The sequence below is a fragment of the Balaenoptera borealis genome (genome assembly GCF_965194805.1).
Source record: "Balaenoptera borealis genome assembly, chromosome: 20".
NCBI lineage: Eukaryota > Metazoa > Chordata > Mammalia > Artiodactyla > Balaenopteridae > Balaenoptera > Balaenoptera borealis.
In genome coordinates this window covers 54,158,644-54,176,759 of record NC_138879.1, presented here as the reverse complement: position 1 = coordinate 54,176,759, position 18,116 = coordinate 54,158,644, and the positions used below count along the sequence as shown (strand labels likewise).

The window sequence follows — 18,116 nt, the reverse complement described above, 5'->3', positions numbered from 1 at the left end:
TGATTCCATCATGAGGTTGCCCGTTACCACTAGGCCAGTGGTTCTCAAGCTTTGCTACAGATTGAAATCACCTGGGGAGCTTTATAACTCCTCACGTCCAGGTCAAACCCCGTGCCAATTCAATCAGAATGATGCCTGGGGTAGGAGCCAGGATTTTTTTTTTTTAAGTCTTCTCTGGTGATTCAACTATGTAGCAAAGCTTCAGAAATGCTCTTTAGAGCTCAAATGAGAACGTGAGGATTAGGAGCAAGACATCTGGGGTTTTGGCCATCAGCATTTCATGTAACCTCTTCCAGGCCTCACTCCATGTGTAAAAGTATCCCCTACACCTCTCAAATTCTCTGCTAAAAGTCGAACCTTGTTCTGCTGTTCAAGGCACTGCAGAAACTAGCTTCGACTCATCGCTACCATTTTATACTTTACCCTCCTACCCAGGACCACCACTCAGCCGACGGTGCCAGGCTCTTTCCCTCCCTTTCATCTTTGCTTGCTCCCTGTGCCTCTCACCTAGTCTAGGATGTGCTTCTCCCTCTTGTCGGAGTGAGAGGCCTGCTTTGACCTTGTGGTTCAGCCCAAGGTGTAACCTCTTGGCCCAGCCTTATCAGATCTGTCTCGGCCAACAGTAATTTCTCTCATTTCCGAACTCCGGAAATATGCACTTGCCATTTATACTCCGCGTTTGGCAGGAGGTGTGTTGTACCTTGTTATTGATTTTCATACGTGTGGTCTGGGACCACAGAGCCAGACCTCAGAACCTCTTTTCATAGATGACAGTATGGAGGGAAAAAGGGGAAAATGTGACAAAGCTGGGACCAGGACCCAATTTTTCTTATCAGCTTCCCTCCTACTTTCTTTCTTTTTTTTTTTTTTAATATGTATGTATTTATTTTTGGCTGCGTCAGGTGTTAGTTGTGGCCCACGGGCTTAGTTTCCCTGCGGCATGTGGGATCTTAGTTCCCTGACCAGGGGTCGCACCCGAGTCCCCTGCGTTGGAAGGCGGATTCTCAACCACTGGACCACCAGGGAAGTCTCCCCTCCTACTTTCTTAATTGTGTATTGTCTTATACCACCTGCTCTCTTTTGGTATGCATGAATATATGTATATGAATGATGCTACTTTAGATTATAGTGGTGAGTTGCCAAGGATCCTACTGTTAGTGAACCAAACTTGGGTTGACTCGCCCGCATGCAGTAAAGCCAATCTACTGATACCAGGTTGTGGTGAAAGAAAGTGCAGCATTTATCGCAGAGCACCAAGCAAGGAGTCTAGTGCTCAAAACATCTGAGTTCCCCAATGGCCTTCAGGGAAAGGTTTTTAAAGGCAGGGTGAGGGAGGGGCGTGGTGGGGTGCGTGATCAGCTCGTGGACACTCTTCTGATTGGTTGGTGGAGGGGTAATTGGGAGTCACTTTCTGGTTCCAGTTGGTCTGGGGTCTGCGTGCTTTTGGGCAGCAGACAGTTAACTTCTCCCACCCAGTGGGGGTTTCGGTATCTGCAAAGCAGCTCAAAGGACACAGCTCAGAGTATTATCTACAGCCCTTGAGGAGGAACCAAAGGTCCTTGACTTTAATGGCTAAACTATTATTATTTTGTTTTGCTTGACTGTTTTCCTGCTTCTCGCTTCTCTGATTAAATTTACTCTTTGGAACTCAGGGAAGCCCTAGGAGACTAAAGATTTTCTATAGACAAGAGGCAGGAGGAGGACAAGGGGATGGGGGTCTGTTCCAGGAAGGCCCCATAGGGTCATGCTCGGTTACACTACCTCATTGGATCCTTATTAAATTTAAAATGTACAGCTCTTAGCATAGGACCTGGCCCGGATCAGGTACTCAGTTGTTAGCCATAGCTATAATTACTGTAGTGAGACTCGTAAGGGAAACGACTGGAGATTGTTTATTTTTCCTTCATTCAAAGACATTTGCCAGGTCCCCTCATTGTTCAAGTGATATGTGGGAATTCAGAGATTTTAAGAAATGGATTGCTTATTTTTTCAGACAAAAATTGGAACATTAGGTTAAACAGCAGATTTTAATTTTTTTTTGAAACTTAAAAATATTTATTAATTCATTTATAATAACAATAATCAACCTATTACGTGTCAGCATAAATCACGTTTTTAAAAGAAAATATCTATATTTTCCAAAACAAGAGAAAATATGTGAGAAGAGTGGCATTGTTTTACATTAAGTTCTTTTTTACATAAATTTACGTCACATTTTTTTTTTATTCAAACAGAAAGTCACAAAAATTATAATCATCCTCATCAGTTCACTCAGTCCCATGTAATTAATTTTTTTTTCATCTTGATCTTTTGTTAGCACTTTTATGAATTCATCAGTTTTTCATTAGAGTTCTGAAAATGCTTATTCATTCAGTTCAGCAGTATAGTCAGTTACCAGAAACCTGTACTTGTCAGTCTTTTCCATGAATTCCTTGAAGATGAAACCCTTTAATAGGAACATTTTTGCAAAAGCATCAGAGTACACCCAGAACTGTCTGTAAATGACAAAAGACTTAAAAATGACCACGGTTAAAAGATTTGATGAAAGTTCATAATAATGCAATTGACAAGGAAATTTAGTTATTTCTGAGTTATACATTATAAAGTAATAACTAGAATTATGACTTATAACATTATACCAGAACATATAAGATTTTTAGGAATTTTATGTAATGTCTGAAACATTTATGTTAACATATTTCCATACAAATAACCCAAAGAAAGTTTAGTATTAGTTGTTTTTTTTTAATTTTTAAATTTTATTTTATTTAATTTTTTATACAGCAGGTTCTCATTAGTCATCAATTTTATACACATCAGTGTGTACATGTCAATCCCAATCGCCCAGTTCAGCACACCACCATCCCCGCCCCCACCCCGGTGGCTTTACCCCCTTGGTGTTTAACATTAGGTTAAACAGCAGATTTTAATATTTTTTACTGGGCACTCCTGGAAAATATGTTCGTCGTATATTCATGGTCCGTGCCCTGTAGGAGAGATGAAATGTGTGTACACACTTAAATATTTTCTGTAAAACAGATAAAAAGTAAAAAGGCTGTACGCGAAGGAAAAAATAAGGGACTATTGGGGATTGATTGTGAATCCTTCAAAACCCCAACACTGTTGAATAACAAATAGAAGCTCAGGACCTGCTTTGAGAGAATTCTGGTAAACTTAGGTGTCAGGTGGGTGTGTGTCCTTTGACCCCAGAGCATCGTGTTACCTGCTGATCTGTGTAGCTCTTCCCCAAATAGCTGCTCACCTGGCCTGTCACTCTCCATCCCTTTATCCTGCTTTATTTTCCTTCTTAGCCCATAGCAACACCTGACATACTGTGTTTTGGTTTGTTTGATGCCTTTCTCCCTTCACTAAACTCCTTGAAAGCAGGGACTTTGTCCATTTTGTTCCCTGCTCTATTCTCCAGTGCCTGGGGCAGTGCTCAGCACAGAGGCGGCCCTCCAGGAATGTTTGCTGAATGTTTTGTGAATGAACGAATCTGTATGCTTTCTCAGCGGCCAGATAGCACAGTGGCTAGGAGCACAGGCTCAGGGCCAGGCAGCCTTGGTTTGCAGCTGGTGGTACCCATAGGGCAAGCCGCTCTACCTCTTTGTGCCTGATTTTCTCACGTGTGTGATGGGGATGGTGACCCACCTCCCAGTGTTCTTGTGTGGATTAAGTGAGTTATTACAAAGGAAGTTGTGAGAATTGAGCCCAGCCTGTCCTAAGTACCGTTCAACCCCTGTTGCCATCACTGTTACGATTATCATTCTCCCTTCCTGTTTGCATTTGTGACTAGAATTACAGACTTAGATTATGCAGAAATTTCCTTTAAGGAGCCTTCAACATTTTTCTCCCTTTATGACTTTGACGCAGGTTCTCCACCTACGATTCTACCTGCCAAACTGCACAAGAGATTGCTGAGAAAATTCAACAACGAAATCAGTATGAAAGAAATGGTGAAAATACAACCAAGGTAAGACCAGGAATGAGTACTTCAAATGATTTGTTGGAGCTCTGAGGTCTGAAAACCCTCCCCTCTCTGACTCTGTGTGTATGTGTGTGTGTATGTATAATGACCTTTATGCTTAACACATGTCAAATTGACATTACAACCAATCAGTTAATAGTTATTTAATCACTAGGACTAAATGAAGCATGGCATCTCTGTAATTTCTCCTACTTTACCTTAAAAAGTTTCTAACAATTTCATAGTGTAGTCCCAAGGTTGGTACACTTTCCTCCAGATGGTAAATCTGTCAGGCTTTGCAGGACAAGAGGCCAAGTTCTCACCTCTTTGAGTACCCATTCTTGACAACAGGATAAAAGACTCTTTTGTTTTTTTACATTTTACATTTAAAAATGTAAAAAATCATCCTTCGCTTGTGGGCTGTAAAAAACAATGGTGGGATTTGGCGAGGAAACATGGTTTTTAGAAAACCATGAGTCCATGCCAATACTTTTGATTCTAATCCAACATTCACAGGTTTCTTTGTAACTTCCCCATTCCAAATTAGTATTTTCCTTCCTTCTCCCACAGTGAGAACCCAGGTTTCCAGAAGCATTGATATGTTTTTGCTCATTTGGTCTCTCTTAGAGTTTATAGAAAATAGTTTCAGAATCATGACACAAGGGCCACTACAAACAATAAGTAAAGTTTGAGTTTGTGTCTTTATTATTATTTTTTTTAATTTAGAATATCCCACTAAGGATACGGAGGTTATTCTGTTCTAAAGCTATTAGAATTGTTTCTTTTTTTCCTGTGTCTTATGCTCTCCTTTGTATCTATTGATATTCATTTTCAGGGTTTGCTTTTCTTCCCTACCCTTGCTGATACAATTTTTAATATGTAAAACATTTACATAGTTCAAAAGTCAATATTATATACAAAGGTATACTCAAAGTCTTTTCCCCATCCCACTCTTTTCCATGCCTTCTTCACCTGCTTCTTAGAGGTAACCTTTTTTTAAAATTAATTTCTCATTTATTCTTCCTGTGTGACTTCTTGCAGAAATAGGCATTCAGGTGTGTGTGTGTGTGTGTGTGTGTGTGTGTATTCTCATTTCTCTTCCTTTGATACAAAAGTTACTCTTTTGTATCTTGCTCTTTTCACTTGATAATATATCATAGAGATATTAATTCACTGAGATCTTCTCAGTTTTTCTGGGCCTTATAGTCCTCTATTGTGTGTACTCTAGTTCATTAACCTGTCTCCTAAGAATGGGCATTTAGAGTGTTTCCAGTCTTTTGCTGTTATGAATAATGCTGCAATAAATAGCTTTGTGATTTTTTTTTTTTTTTTTTTTTGTATTTGTATTTGTGGAGGTTCTTTTAAGGGTGAATTCTCAGAACCAGGACATATGTGATTTTTTTTTAACCTGTTGCCGAATTCCCCTCCACAGGAGTTGTCACCTTTGGCTTCACAGCCTGGCCAGCAGAGGGCGTTGTCAATTTTCTGAATTTTTGCCAACCTGATAAGTGAGATAAAATATTTTAGTGTAGTTTTATTTTCTTCATTTTTTTAATTGAAGCATAATTGACTTACAATATTATATTAGTTTTGGGTATACAGCATAGTGATTTGATATTTCTGTACATTACAAAATGATCATCAGATAAGTCTAGTTACCATCTGTTACCATATGAAGTTATTACAATATTATTGACTATATTCCCTATGCTGTACATTACATCACCTTGACTTACTTTATAACTGGAAGTTTGTACCTCTCCCTCACCTTCCAGTATAGTTTTAAATTTGCGTTTTTCATACTCTGAATCAAGTGAAGTATGTTTTCACATTCTTAAGTACTATGTATATATTCTGTAAACTAACTTCTTATCTTTTGCCCATTTTTTCTATTGGATTGTTGGTCTTTTTAATATTTAAGAGCTCCTCATATATTAGGGAGATTAGCTCTTTGTGATATATTGTAATTATTTCCTCTCCTTTATCATTTGTTGCTTGACTTTGCTTATGGTAGCTTCTGTCATGTGAAAGTTTTAGTTTTTTTTAAATGAAGTTGACTATCAATTTTTAATTGCTTCTGTATTTTCATTCATAGCTTTTGCTAGTTGTAGGTTATAAAGGAATATATTTATGTTTTCTTCTAGTAAATGTATGGTTTCATTTTTTTACATTTAGATCCCTGATCCATTTAACCAGTATCATCTTCTTGGATTATTAGATTGTTTCTTTCATTTACAGTTTTTTTTTTTTTTTAATTTATTTTTTTTTATTTTATTTTTTATTTTATTTTTTTATTTTTGGCTGTGTTGGGTCTTCATTGCTGCGCACGGGCTTTCTCTAGTTGCGGTGAGCGGGGGCTACTCTTTCTTGCGGTTCGCAGGCTTCTCATTGCGGTGGCTTCTCTTTTTGTGGAGCACGGGCTCTAGGGTGCGCGGGCTTCAGTAGTTGTGGCACGCGGGCTCAGTAGTTGTGGCTCGCGGGCTCTAGAGCGCAGTCTCAGTAGTTGTGGCGCACGGGCTTAGTTGCTCCGCAGCATGTGGGATCTTCCTGGACCAGGGCTCGAACCCGTGTCCCCTGCGTTGGCAGGCGGATTCGTAACCACTGCGCCACCAGGGAAGGCGTAGATTGTTTCTAATTATAAAAATGAGTTTTCAATATGGCTGAATTATTGCCCAGGTTAGAATAAATTCCTCAATGTAGGATTTCTGGATTTAGGTTTTATAAAATTTAAGCATTTTGAAAATGTCTCAGAGTCACATTTCTACACCAATTCTGATTCATTTTTTAAAAAAATCTTTCTCTGTTAGGTGAAAGTATACAAGAGTTTAATATGCATTCTTAAAATCACTTATGCCATTGAACGTCTTTTCATATATTTATTGGATGTTTGTATTTCTTCCTTTGTGAATTGCCTGTTATATACATGTCCTTAACCTAGCTTATTATTTCTTAATTTCCAAGTGTTCCTTATATATATGTTAACTAAGCTTTGATTAAGCTTTGATCTGGCATATTTGGTACAAATATTTTTTCTATTAATTTGGATTTTGATTTTATAAATACTTTAAAATATATATACACTTTTTAAAAATTTTATTTGAAATTATCACTATTTTTATTTATGGCCTTTTCTTATAGGAGAAGGGGAGGTAATGCTTAGAAAGGCCTTTCACACCCAGGGATTATAGAAATACTTTTCCTAATTATCTAAATTTTCGTTAAGCTTTTCTCCTCTTTTTTATCTTTTTTAAAACACATAAATCTTTATAATATTTGAAATTTATTTCGTGTATTGTAGGCATCTAATTTTTTTCCCAATTGCTAAATTATTAATCCCCCCCAAATACGAAATAGTCCATATTTCATTCACTAAGTTCTTACACAACTGCACTGTTTCTGGACCTTCTTTTCTGTTGCACTAATGAAGCCATTGGTAACTGCCAGCATCATACTCTTGTAGTTTTTTGTAAAGATTTAATATCTAATTGTTTAAGGCCCCCTTTGTTACACATGTCCGTGATCTTTCTATATTTCCCTTCATTTATCCTCCTTTTAGAGCAGTTTTGCATAGCTTTATTAAAAAGAATTTTGTGCTGTGCCTCAGTTACCACCTCCTCTCCAATAAAAGGACTCCAAATAGGATTTTGGGTAGATGTGTAGTATATTTATAGACTAAACTGGGGAGCATTTACATTTTTGCAGTATTGAGTGTTTCCTTTTCACTCATTCCATCAGCAGTATTTCCTGCAGTTACTATACACCAGGCACTGTTCTAGATATTTTTTAGATTTTGTTGATATTGCTAATGATGTTTTAAAATAATTTTTAAAAGTTCTCCCTATTACTTGAATTTAGGAATGCCCTAGATTTTTTCATTTTGTGATTGATCACCGTCCTGAATTCTTTATCTGTTTCTAGTCATCTTTTAGGTGATCCTCTTAACTTTCCCAAACAGACTATTATCAATCTGCAAATAATGATAATTTCATTTCCTTCTTTCCAGCCCTTATGTATTTCTTTAACTTGTCTTATCATGTTGGTTAGAACTTCTAGACCAAAGTTAAATAATATTGTAGTTAAGGCAGACTGACTGATTTTTAGTTTTCTTTGTTTTTGTTTTGTTTTTAATTAATTTCTCCCATGCTGTATTAATCATATGTTTAGTCTGTTTTTAGTAATTAACAGTGTTAGCTTTATTATTAGATTTTCTAACATCAAACCATTTTTAAATTACTCAGATAAATTCTACTTGGTGATGGTATATTGTCATTTTTAATGTAATTCTGAATTTGCTTTGCTAAAATTTTTTAAAGACTTTTACATTTATAATCCTTAAGGGAGATTGGCAAGTAGTTTCTTTTTTTCTGTTATCTCTGTCAGCGCTTGTTACCAGGGTTGTGTTAGCTTAAAATATGAATTAGGCTTTCCATCCTTTTCTATGCTTTGGAAAGCTTCTGTTAAATTATCATAATGGGAAATTTCTTCTGATTATGAAAGTAATAGTTTTCTTATAAAATATTAAGAAATCCCACTACTTAGAGATAACTACCCTTGATGTTTTGATGTCTTTAGGTCCTGGGTTGTTTTTTCTCTATGTGGATGACACTTCTTTTTATGACTTGATTTCTTTTTCTTTTAATAAATTATGATGGGTATCTTTCTATGTTAACAAATACAGATTTCAGTCATACTTTTTTTTTGGCCGTGCTGCGCCGCATGTGGGATCTTAGTTCCCCGACCAAGGATTGAACCCGCGCCTTCTGCATTGGAGGCATGAAGTGTCAACCGCTGGACCGCCAGGGAGGTCCCCAGTCATACTTTTTAATGGCTACATATTCTTTCATCTGTTGAATGCTTTTGATCTTTAATTTCGTAGATTCTTCTTAGACCTGGTGTGTGTGTGTGTGTGTGTGTGTGTGTTTGTTGTTCTTTTGTTCATTTGTTTGTTTGTTTTGCTCTTTACTTCTTGAATGAGGAGGGATCTGCTTTCCTTGGCGTTTCCCCATAAACGTTGTGGGTGGTTCTTCTGTGGTTCCCAGAGGTATTAGAATAGTTAAGGTGAGATTTTTCTTGGCTGCTGATACCTTTGAGGGTTGCTTGATGTGTGTAGCCCTTGGCCAGCCTCTGCTGTTGCGCTGTATTTTCCTTATGTGACCCTGCTAATCTAAGGAGAGAGCCCCTGCTTCCACTGCAGTTGTATAATTGCTTCTTTTAACAAGGTAGCAAACTTGTGAGAGTGCCTCTTTAAACATATCTCCGATTATATCCGTGGTTGACTATGTTTACTTTACGTGGGCGATTCTATTTTTCATATTTTTAAATTCCTAAGAGGCTTCCTCCCCACCTCTCCACCATCCTTTAAGGCAGCACTTAGAGTCACAAACAAAACTTTACTCTGGGTTTGTAAATTGGAGAAAATTCACACCTCCTGGAAAAAGAGTCCTATGTGGTCAACATTCCTCTTGTATAAAAAGGACACCCTGCTGTAAAACTTTCAGTGGGTTGTAAGTATACCAGTGTGTTTAGGGAGGCCTGGCCGGGATGGCAGTGGGACTTGACGTCTTGTTCTTTGCAGCATGGTTGAGGGAACCGTGGGGCTCTTGCTGGTGAACAAAGACTGGGGACATGCAATTTCCTGCGTGGCTCCGAGGTAGACAAATAGGATCCGAGGGTAGATGCTCAAGGGACACAATTCAGCTGATTGTGAGAGCAAAGTGACAGTTTCCAGTCAATGTCAGGGTTCAGGTATGGACTGGCTTACCAGCTGGTCAGGTCATAGGGCTGGGTATGAGCCTTAGGTGGGTGGCTGGCCCAGGTGACTGTTAAGATCCCGTACAACCCTGAGGTTGTCGTTGCAGCCCTTCCTTGATTGAATCATAGTTTGTAAAGCAGCGTTTACATGATATTTTTAGGAGACCTCACACCTCTGGACTAGCATACTCAGGCTGTGTTCTTTTCTTTTCAGCTTACCGTGACAATCAGAGCTTTGTTGCAGAAACTGAAGGAAAAGATCGCCCTTTTGAAGGACTTATTGCTAAGAGCTGTGTCAACACATCAGATGTATCCATGTAAACATTTCCACCTCTTGCTAGAGTGGGAGGACAAGCAGTCTTATTTTAAGAAAGGAAGGAATCTGGGCCACCCAGATTTTTCCACAGCTTGAGGAAGACCTGGTTTCCAAAATATTGCCTATAATCTCAATTTCTATTTTAAGCATCTGTTACATGTTTTACAGTGAATATGCTGGCGTAGCAAGACACACGGCAGGAATTAACTTAGTTGGGTGTAACCTTAATAGTGCAGGAAGCTCATGCTTTCTGTCAGTGCTGTATTTACACCGAGCCCCATGTTGCTACCTGTCTAGACTGCCTTGAAGGTGGTCCAGCAGGAGAACTTCCATGACACCCTTGAGTTGTGATTCTGCTTCTGTAGTTCCCAGAGTTTTGAACGATTCGTTTTCTTTTCTGAGAAGCCAGTACCAGTAGAAACGATGCATTTTTTCCCCCCGATTATGTAGATTATTGAGATGTGACTTCTTTGCCTTGTTGTTCTAGAGGTCCAGACAGTACCCCTGTTTTGGGAGTTTTGGGGGGTGGGAGACACTTGCCTGAAGCAAGTTTTGTCATCACCTCAGCCTCCCACCAACAATGTGAAGAATTGAAATATTTCTTTCTTTTTTTTTTGGCCGCGCCATGCAGTGGCTTGTGGGATCTTAGTTCCCTAACCAGGGATCCGACCCGGGCCCCGGCAGTGAAAGTGTGGAGTCCTAACCACTGGACCGCCAGGGAACTCCCCAAAATATTTTCTTTCTTTCTTTCTTTCTTTTTTTTTTAGAAATTCATAATCTGATCAATTTAGGAAAATACACTTGACCTGTTACATAAACTAATCCTTTAAATCCGAGTTTAAAACTGACCTCAAACTGGTCCTCTCTTACCAATCCTTTCCATTGTCTTTGGTTTGTACCAGACTTTGGTACCTTGGGAAATGGTTGTTATTGCCCAATTTTAAACGTGGGAAAATGTAGGAATATAGCTTTTTAGATAAAACAATAGAAGATGTTTTAAAAAATATTTTTCTCCAAGTATCACCACTGTATGTCACCAGGGAGGCTGGTTTAGATAGTTGCATGATTTCCAGTGTGCACTTATTAAAACACTAAGGTTTTAAATATAAGTTTTATTTCAGTAAACAATTGGGCCCTTATTTTTAACACAGTTGGAATACTCTGATACGTTTAGTTTGTAACTTTACCCTCCATCTGGCATCATTTGTTACTGCACAGTCTATTATATAAGGAGTTTTTATTTTATCAAAATGCACAAGTCTTAATATATAGACCTCAAGTTGGCAGAGCTGTGTTCTCCACTTTCAGTACTAAGTACTTGGAATTCTGCACATGGGATCAAGGTGTGCAAACTCATTTTAATATTACCTAAATCGCATGTATTAGAAACGTAGTTAAATATTGTTTCCCAGTATAATATTAATAACTTTATTTGCTAACAGGTAACTGATTATTATTCATCTTATAATATTTATGTGCAAAACCTATAGGGCAAGAAGATATAAATTAATAACTTTTACTTTTTTCTATTAATAATTTCTGCTAGTTATTAATTATGGGGGGTACCAAGCACGCTACAGTAATAATTGACTTTGTTCTTCTAAATGCTTGCAGTCTGACCATATTTTGAAGTCTCATAGACTCTGGTTTTGTGGTGATCTCAGAATTTGCTGAATGAAACACCAGGCATTTGGAAACACCAGAGTTATTAAATACTATGAAAATATGAAATATTTATGAAAATATTTAAGGACCATCATGTGAATAATTTAGAATTTCCCAGGAGAAATCAAAAACTCGTCTGGAATATAACAGCTTTCTTTAAAATCTAATTATTTTTTTCAAATAATTGGGTCTATTTCTACTGGAACAGCAACCAAGACTAGGGGTGGAATTCCGATAATCCACCCCATGGGGGCACTCATGAACCTCTGTATTTTCAGGGAGACCATTTCTTAGATGGAATGGAAAGGAGGTAGCTTCTACGTTACGAAGGCCTCTATTTAATTCCCCTCTTCTTCCTCACATCTTCCCTTTCCCTGACCTTCCTCTTCCCAAACATATAGGATAATTCTGTGGCAGCTGTCATCCAGATTTAAGACGCATCAGATAGCAACTTGTCAGGCCTAGTAACCTCATATTATGAAGTTGTTTGGGTGGTTCATTCCCTTCTTTACAAAAGAGGTATTGAGGCCAAGGTAAACTTGCACCTCAAGTCACTGATGAAGTTGGAAAGAAAGGACAGCATTCCAGCAGAGGAATTTTTTCACACCGAGGAGAAGAATATTTAAGAGCTTAAGTAACTTGCCCAGACCCCACTGCTAAGAAATGGAAAGCTAGGATTCCAATGCAGGGCTGTCTGAACCCAAAGCCACTTGTTTAAAAGCTGAATTCTACTTTAGTGATAGAATACAGTCCGCTGTCACGTGGCCTGTCTTCAACTAGAGTTCCCTATGACTTGGCATGTTGCTGTAATGCCAAGACAAATCTTGTTTATAATGCAAATCCTCAAGACCCTTCTTAATCATCAGAAAGATTAAACAGTCTTCACTGTGGTTTATTAGGTATACTTTATGATGTTGTAATTCTTAGAAAAATTTGTGTCCATAAATCGCCAGGAGAGTGACTTTTTAATCCTTTTCCTTGAGGCATAATTAATGTTGGGTGACTTTTTTAACGTGACTATTTGAAAACCACATTTCCTTACTGTGTTGGGTAGTTGAGTTTATGGTACCTTACTTAATAAATTTATGCCTTTCTGCATTCGTGAAGTTTTCCAGAGAACACTAGGAGTTGCCAGAAAGATAAGTCCTATGAAAATGCCTTCCAAACAGTTAAATTCTGGGAGGTTAGGCCTAAGATGTTACTGCTCTTTCCTGAAAAAGTACTTTTCTCTGGCAAGAATAAATGTGAAATTAAAATGAAAGTGGCATGCTTTCGAATTGGTTAACTTGCAATTCATAATTGAAAGTCCTGCAGCCAGAGGGTTGAAAATTGCTGGAAAACATTAACTTCTGTTCACAGTACTTCTTGGAGATGGGGATTATGATGGCCTCACCAGCTGAGAAAAGGTGTGTTTACAGGAGGGCGCATAGGAAATTTCAGGTAATACTAAAATTATTCTTAGAATTAGCTTTAAGTGAAGCTTGTCTTTTTGTTGGGTTTTTCAAAGGCAGCACTTTTAGTACTTTAAAAAGAATTCTAAAAAATCACTTTACAGAGGGGTTCAGTATCAAAAGGTATTTTGCTTTCTTGGGAGAAGTCCTGTAGAAATAGTAATAATTATTATTTTTTGGTCGTGCCATACGTCTTGTGGCATCTTAGTTTCCTGACCAGGGATTGAACCCAGGCCCCCAGCACTGAAAGCACCGAGTCCTAACCACTGGACCACCAGGGAATTCCCTAGAAATACTTTTTTAAAATCCATAAATAACTCTGTTCCACTTTGTATTTTTGGGGGGAAAAAAAGATGCGTAGACAGATAGGTAGATGGCAGGATAGATGCCCCAGTCACTGTGTAACAAACCTGGATACATGTAGGTGTGGAGAGGCTCACTGGATAGATTTTAGGGATAGCCCCTCGGGGCTCCAGTGGAGGTGAAGTGGTTCTAAAACACTGCACCTGGCCATGACAGTTTTCACTGGTGTCTGCTATTGTGAGAAAAATAAGGACAAGATAATTTTTATTTCAGTAGAAATTTTCTGATTTATAGTCTGTTTACATGGTTCTCCCTAGTTTTGGGTATTAACATCTGCTTGCTTTTTCACCATGATAGTAAAGGTAGATGAGAGTTTTGTCTGTTGTGGGTTTTGGAATGTCCATAGATGGCAAAATGTATAATTGGTCTGTATAAATCCCCCCCATCACCATCCCCGCAGTTTGTTTGGAAATATTTCTGCTCCATGAAATCCAAAAGTCTGGGCACCGTTGGAATACTGGGAACAACACTGGCTTTGGAGCCAGACAGAACTGAGGTGGAAGACCAGCTCCACCACTTCCCCAAGGCCAGAGAGCAACGTAGCCTTTTTTTTTTTTTTTTTTTTTGTAGCCTTTCTTGACCTTAGTTTCATTAACCTGTAGAGTAGGAATAATCATACTTGTTTTGCAGGTTGTTGTGAAAGTTGAAGAAAATATATTTAAAGCATCTCACAGGACAAGCCACCCCCATAATTGTGGGTGTTAAATAAAAGATAGTTATTAACCCTTTGTGGGCAAGTTACTTCTTTGTGCCTGTTTTCTCATTTGTGAAATAAGGATAATCAAAGTACACCCGGCTTATGGGATTGTTGGGAGGATTAAATTGTATGCATAGAAGGTGTTTCACATAAAGTAAGACCTCCTCGAGGATTAGCTGCTACTTAGTATTTTATCATTGTTAAAATTACAGCCATCTTGGAGAATTTACAGGTAGTCCTTTTATGGAGTTTATAATCAAGTAAGAAGGGTATATCAAAGCACACAGATAGTGATAGTATTAAGATACTATTTGCAAAATATGATCAGTGCTTTGAGGAAGATAAGGACCTGGCCAGGTACATAATGGATATTCAGCAGAGTTTGTTAACTTAAAAAAAATAGTAAAATGAAAGGGATGAAGTACTATGTGAGCCAGAAAAATCTTCTAACCTCTGAGACCTTAAACTGTCTCTGTGCAGTCCTTCTTGTGGCAGTGGGAAGTAATTATGCTTCTCCAGAGCAATTAATTTGCACATAAGACTTGCCTAAATTCTTAAGCCTTCTACCAAACAAGGAGAAACTCCAGGAGCTAGAGTGGGGGTGAGGTGTCCCCTGGGTCCAGCACCATCTTCAGCCCACTCCATCGTATGTTAGAAGTGCTTCCCAGGTTATAGCAGAGAAGCTGGGCTGAGGCACGTTGGTCATGGGTATTGGTGATACGAAATCAGGACCCAGTTTCATTTGCAGCGTTGCATTGCCATAAACTGGTTATAATTACGTGTAAAATCAGCCTAGCCGATGAAAAAGTACTATGGTAGCTAGCTCTTCTGTTTCCTTATTCGTCTGTTCTCTGACCTTCTTCCTTGGTTATTCACCACGTTGGTGGAAGAGGAGGTCCCAGCTCTGGCTACTGACTGTGCCCTGTGTTCTACTTGTCCTTCCTTCCCCTGTCCTCGCTTCCCCCAACTCCCATGAGACCACATCTGTGCAGTGTCACCACTGCCTAGACGATTCTTTGACCTCTCGTGAACAACAACTTCTGTACAGTAAGCGTGCTATGCAGAAGGGCTGTGCATCCGTTTATTCTCTTCAACCTCCTCTACCCTCCCCCCCATCTCCTTATGCTGTGTTCTCTCAATAGATTAAAATAAAAACAGAACAAAGAGGTAAAGTGAGTGCTCCTAACTGGACAGTTTTCCAGTTGTCCCGGATTTACAGGGAGTCTCTGGGAATGTTCTGAATTAATATTACCGGTGTTGTTATTAACAGGGTGCTAAGAAGTGGCAGTTAAGTGAGCAGCACTGGGGGCCTCAGGGTGGAGGAGCCCCTGGAACGTTTGGTGGTCAGGCCCCACGCGAGGTGGTAGGAAAGCCCTGACTTAGACTGGAAAGAGCTGGGCTCTAGCCCACTATTGCCGTTACCAGCTGCACGGGGCCCTGGTTTCCTGGTCAGAAGAACAAGAGACTCGGATAGGCCTCTTCTAGCATCAGCTGTCTGTGATTCTCTTCTCCACTTACTAATCTTCAAAACATAATCACCAAGTTTTATTGCTCCTAAAATTGATGTTCTTTGATTGTTAATTTATTCTCAACTAGTTTATATCTAATATCTGCTAAATTTAAAACTTGCCTATATTGTTTTTATTAAAAAAGTACTTTCTACCTGTATAGTTCTTATTTTTAACCAATGACTCTTCTCTCTCTTCCCCATCCCCATCCTATTTCAGCTCATTCTTTCACAGTTAATGGGTTGGTGGTTGGTACCTGTCATCACAGACTTTTCTAGGCATGAACAAATATATACACATGTAAATATAAAATGCTTTTGACTACAGAGGGATCATATTATACGTTTGGTTCTGAAATTTTTTGTTAATGAGCATTTGATAGAGTCAAACAGTCCAAAACAATATTGGATGGAAAGTAAGTCTCCCTTATACCCTGAATCCCCAGTTCCCTTTCCTTAGAGGCAACTCTGTGCATCCTTCCATAAATTTTAAGTGTATACACAAACATATATGTTTCTCTGATTTTTTTTTTTAATGTGTGCAGTGGGAGCATACTATTCACTGTTTAGCTCTTTGCTGCTGCTTTTTGCTTTTTTGTTTAACACTATTTTGGAGATTACTCCATACCAAATAACTTATGTAGCACTTAGTAAGTGCTCAGAAATGTTAACTATCATTATCATCGATACATAAAGAGCTTTCCTCTTCTCTCTCTCTCTCTTTTTCTGGGGCTGCAAAACATACCATTGTAGAGGTGTGCTAGTTCCTTATTGACGGACCTTAGAATGTTTCCAATATTTGGCTATTATAAATAATGCTGCAGTGAACATCTTTGTTCCTACATCTTTGTATAGACATGTGAAGATATCTGTAGGAGAAATTCCTGTTGAAAGAATGTGCCTTTTAAATTTTGTTATGTATATGGAAGGCAGTGTGGCAATTGGTTGAACCCATTTCCATTCCCACCAAGGATGTCTGAGAGTGCTTGGTTCCTTGCCCCTTTCCAGAACCGTCCTGTCGTAGTTTCTTACCTGATGGGTGAAAGTGATAGCATGGTTCAATTTGCATTTCTTTTACTAATGTGAAACTGCATTTTTTTTCATTTGATTAGCATTATTGTTGTTTAGTTTTTCTATGCCCTGTTAATATCCTTTGCTGTTTTAAAATTTGCCACTATTAATTTGTCACTTGTAATTTTATTTTGCAGATATTTAAAATTTTTATAGAGCCAGATTCAGTGTTTCCTTAATGGCCTCTGGGTTTTCATTCTTGACTAGAAAGATCTTCCTTACTCTAAGAGTATTAGAAAGTTCTCCAAAGTCGTCTTCTAACGATATGTGATTTTACTTTTTCTGTTTAAACCCCTGAGCCAGTCAGATCTGTGCTTAATTGTAATATTGGATTATCATTCAGCTTATGCTTGCTTGGATGGTTGGATAACTAAAATCCCAACAAAACCACAGATGGCCAGAGTAGGTTAAGCGTAGAACAGAAGACAAAGCTAATCAGCATTGTGATATAGTTAATAGTTTTCCATGATTAAAATTCAGTTTTGTCCTGTATGATTCATGACATAGGTTCTGTCTCTCCCCACCCCCAGGAGCGCTTTTTAGATAGAAGAGTCTTCTGCTTTATTGGCAATTTGCCACTGATTTGAAACACATTGATATTTATTCTTGGCGTTGCATTGATCAGAAGGCCAATATTTGGCCCTTTTATTAGTACAGAGGAAGGACTTAGGCTCACTGTTTCTTAGTTACATATGCTACTTCATGGTTTCCAAGATGGGCTCTTAATGCCTGTAGTCAAGCAGGAAAGGGAAAAGCGATGGTAGTCATTTTTCTCAGGAAAGCGTGGCATTCTGGAATGTTGAGAGAATGTATCCATTATTATTTTTTAAGTATTCAAAGTCACTAACACTCCTTAGTTACATTGGTTTGGGGGGTACTTATGATTTTTCTAACTAATATCTGTTACTGGGGAACATTTTTGATGGGTTTATTTGCTTTTTTTGCTAGCTGGCCAGCTTTTTCTATTCAAAATTATCAACAAAAGTAGATTCACTGGGCCGTGGTTTTCCCACCCAGGGAAACTTACTTGATTCTGCCAAGTTCTCAAACTTCTGGGGCCTAAATGCAGGGTTTAATATCCCCTCTTGAAAGGACAAGTATCTGTAAATCCAGAAATCCAAAGCAGTAGTCTCACTCTTTTACTGGAACCAGGAAAACTGTGGCCACGGATTGTGCCGGAACAGGTGTGAGAGATTATCTGGGTGCCATATAACGAAACAAATTCAAAAAGGTGAAGTAATTGGTTCAGGATCATAGGAAATGATCAAAATAGGACTAGCAGGCCTTTGGACTCCTAGTCGAGCATGCTTAGTAGATTAACACATTAA

The 18,116-nt window shown here is 38.5% G+C and overlaps 1 protein-coding gene across 6 annotated transcripts in view; it reads left to right on the top strand.

Moving 5' to 3' along the window:
* STX8 (syntaxin 8) overlaps positions 1 to 18,116 on the top strand; it is a 252,938-nt gene that overhangs the window by 3,309 nt on the left and 231,513 nt on the right. For 5 of the 6 annotated variants that reach the window (XM_082372919.1, XM_082372918.1, XM_082372920.1 and 2 more), the window contains exons 2-3: positions 3,874 to 3,973; positions 9,933 to 10,027. In XM_082372919.1, the coding sequence (XP_082229045.1) occupies positions 3,874 to 3,973; positions 9,933 to 10,027 (195 nt within the window). The remainder of the gene's footprint in view (positions 1 to 3,873; positions 3,974 to 9,932; positions 10,028 to 18,116) is intronic. The other variant, XM_082372923.1, reaches the window with a different exon arrangement.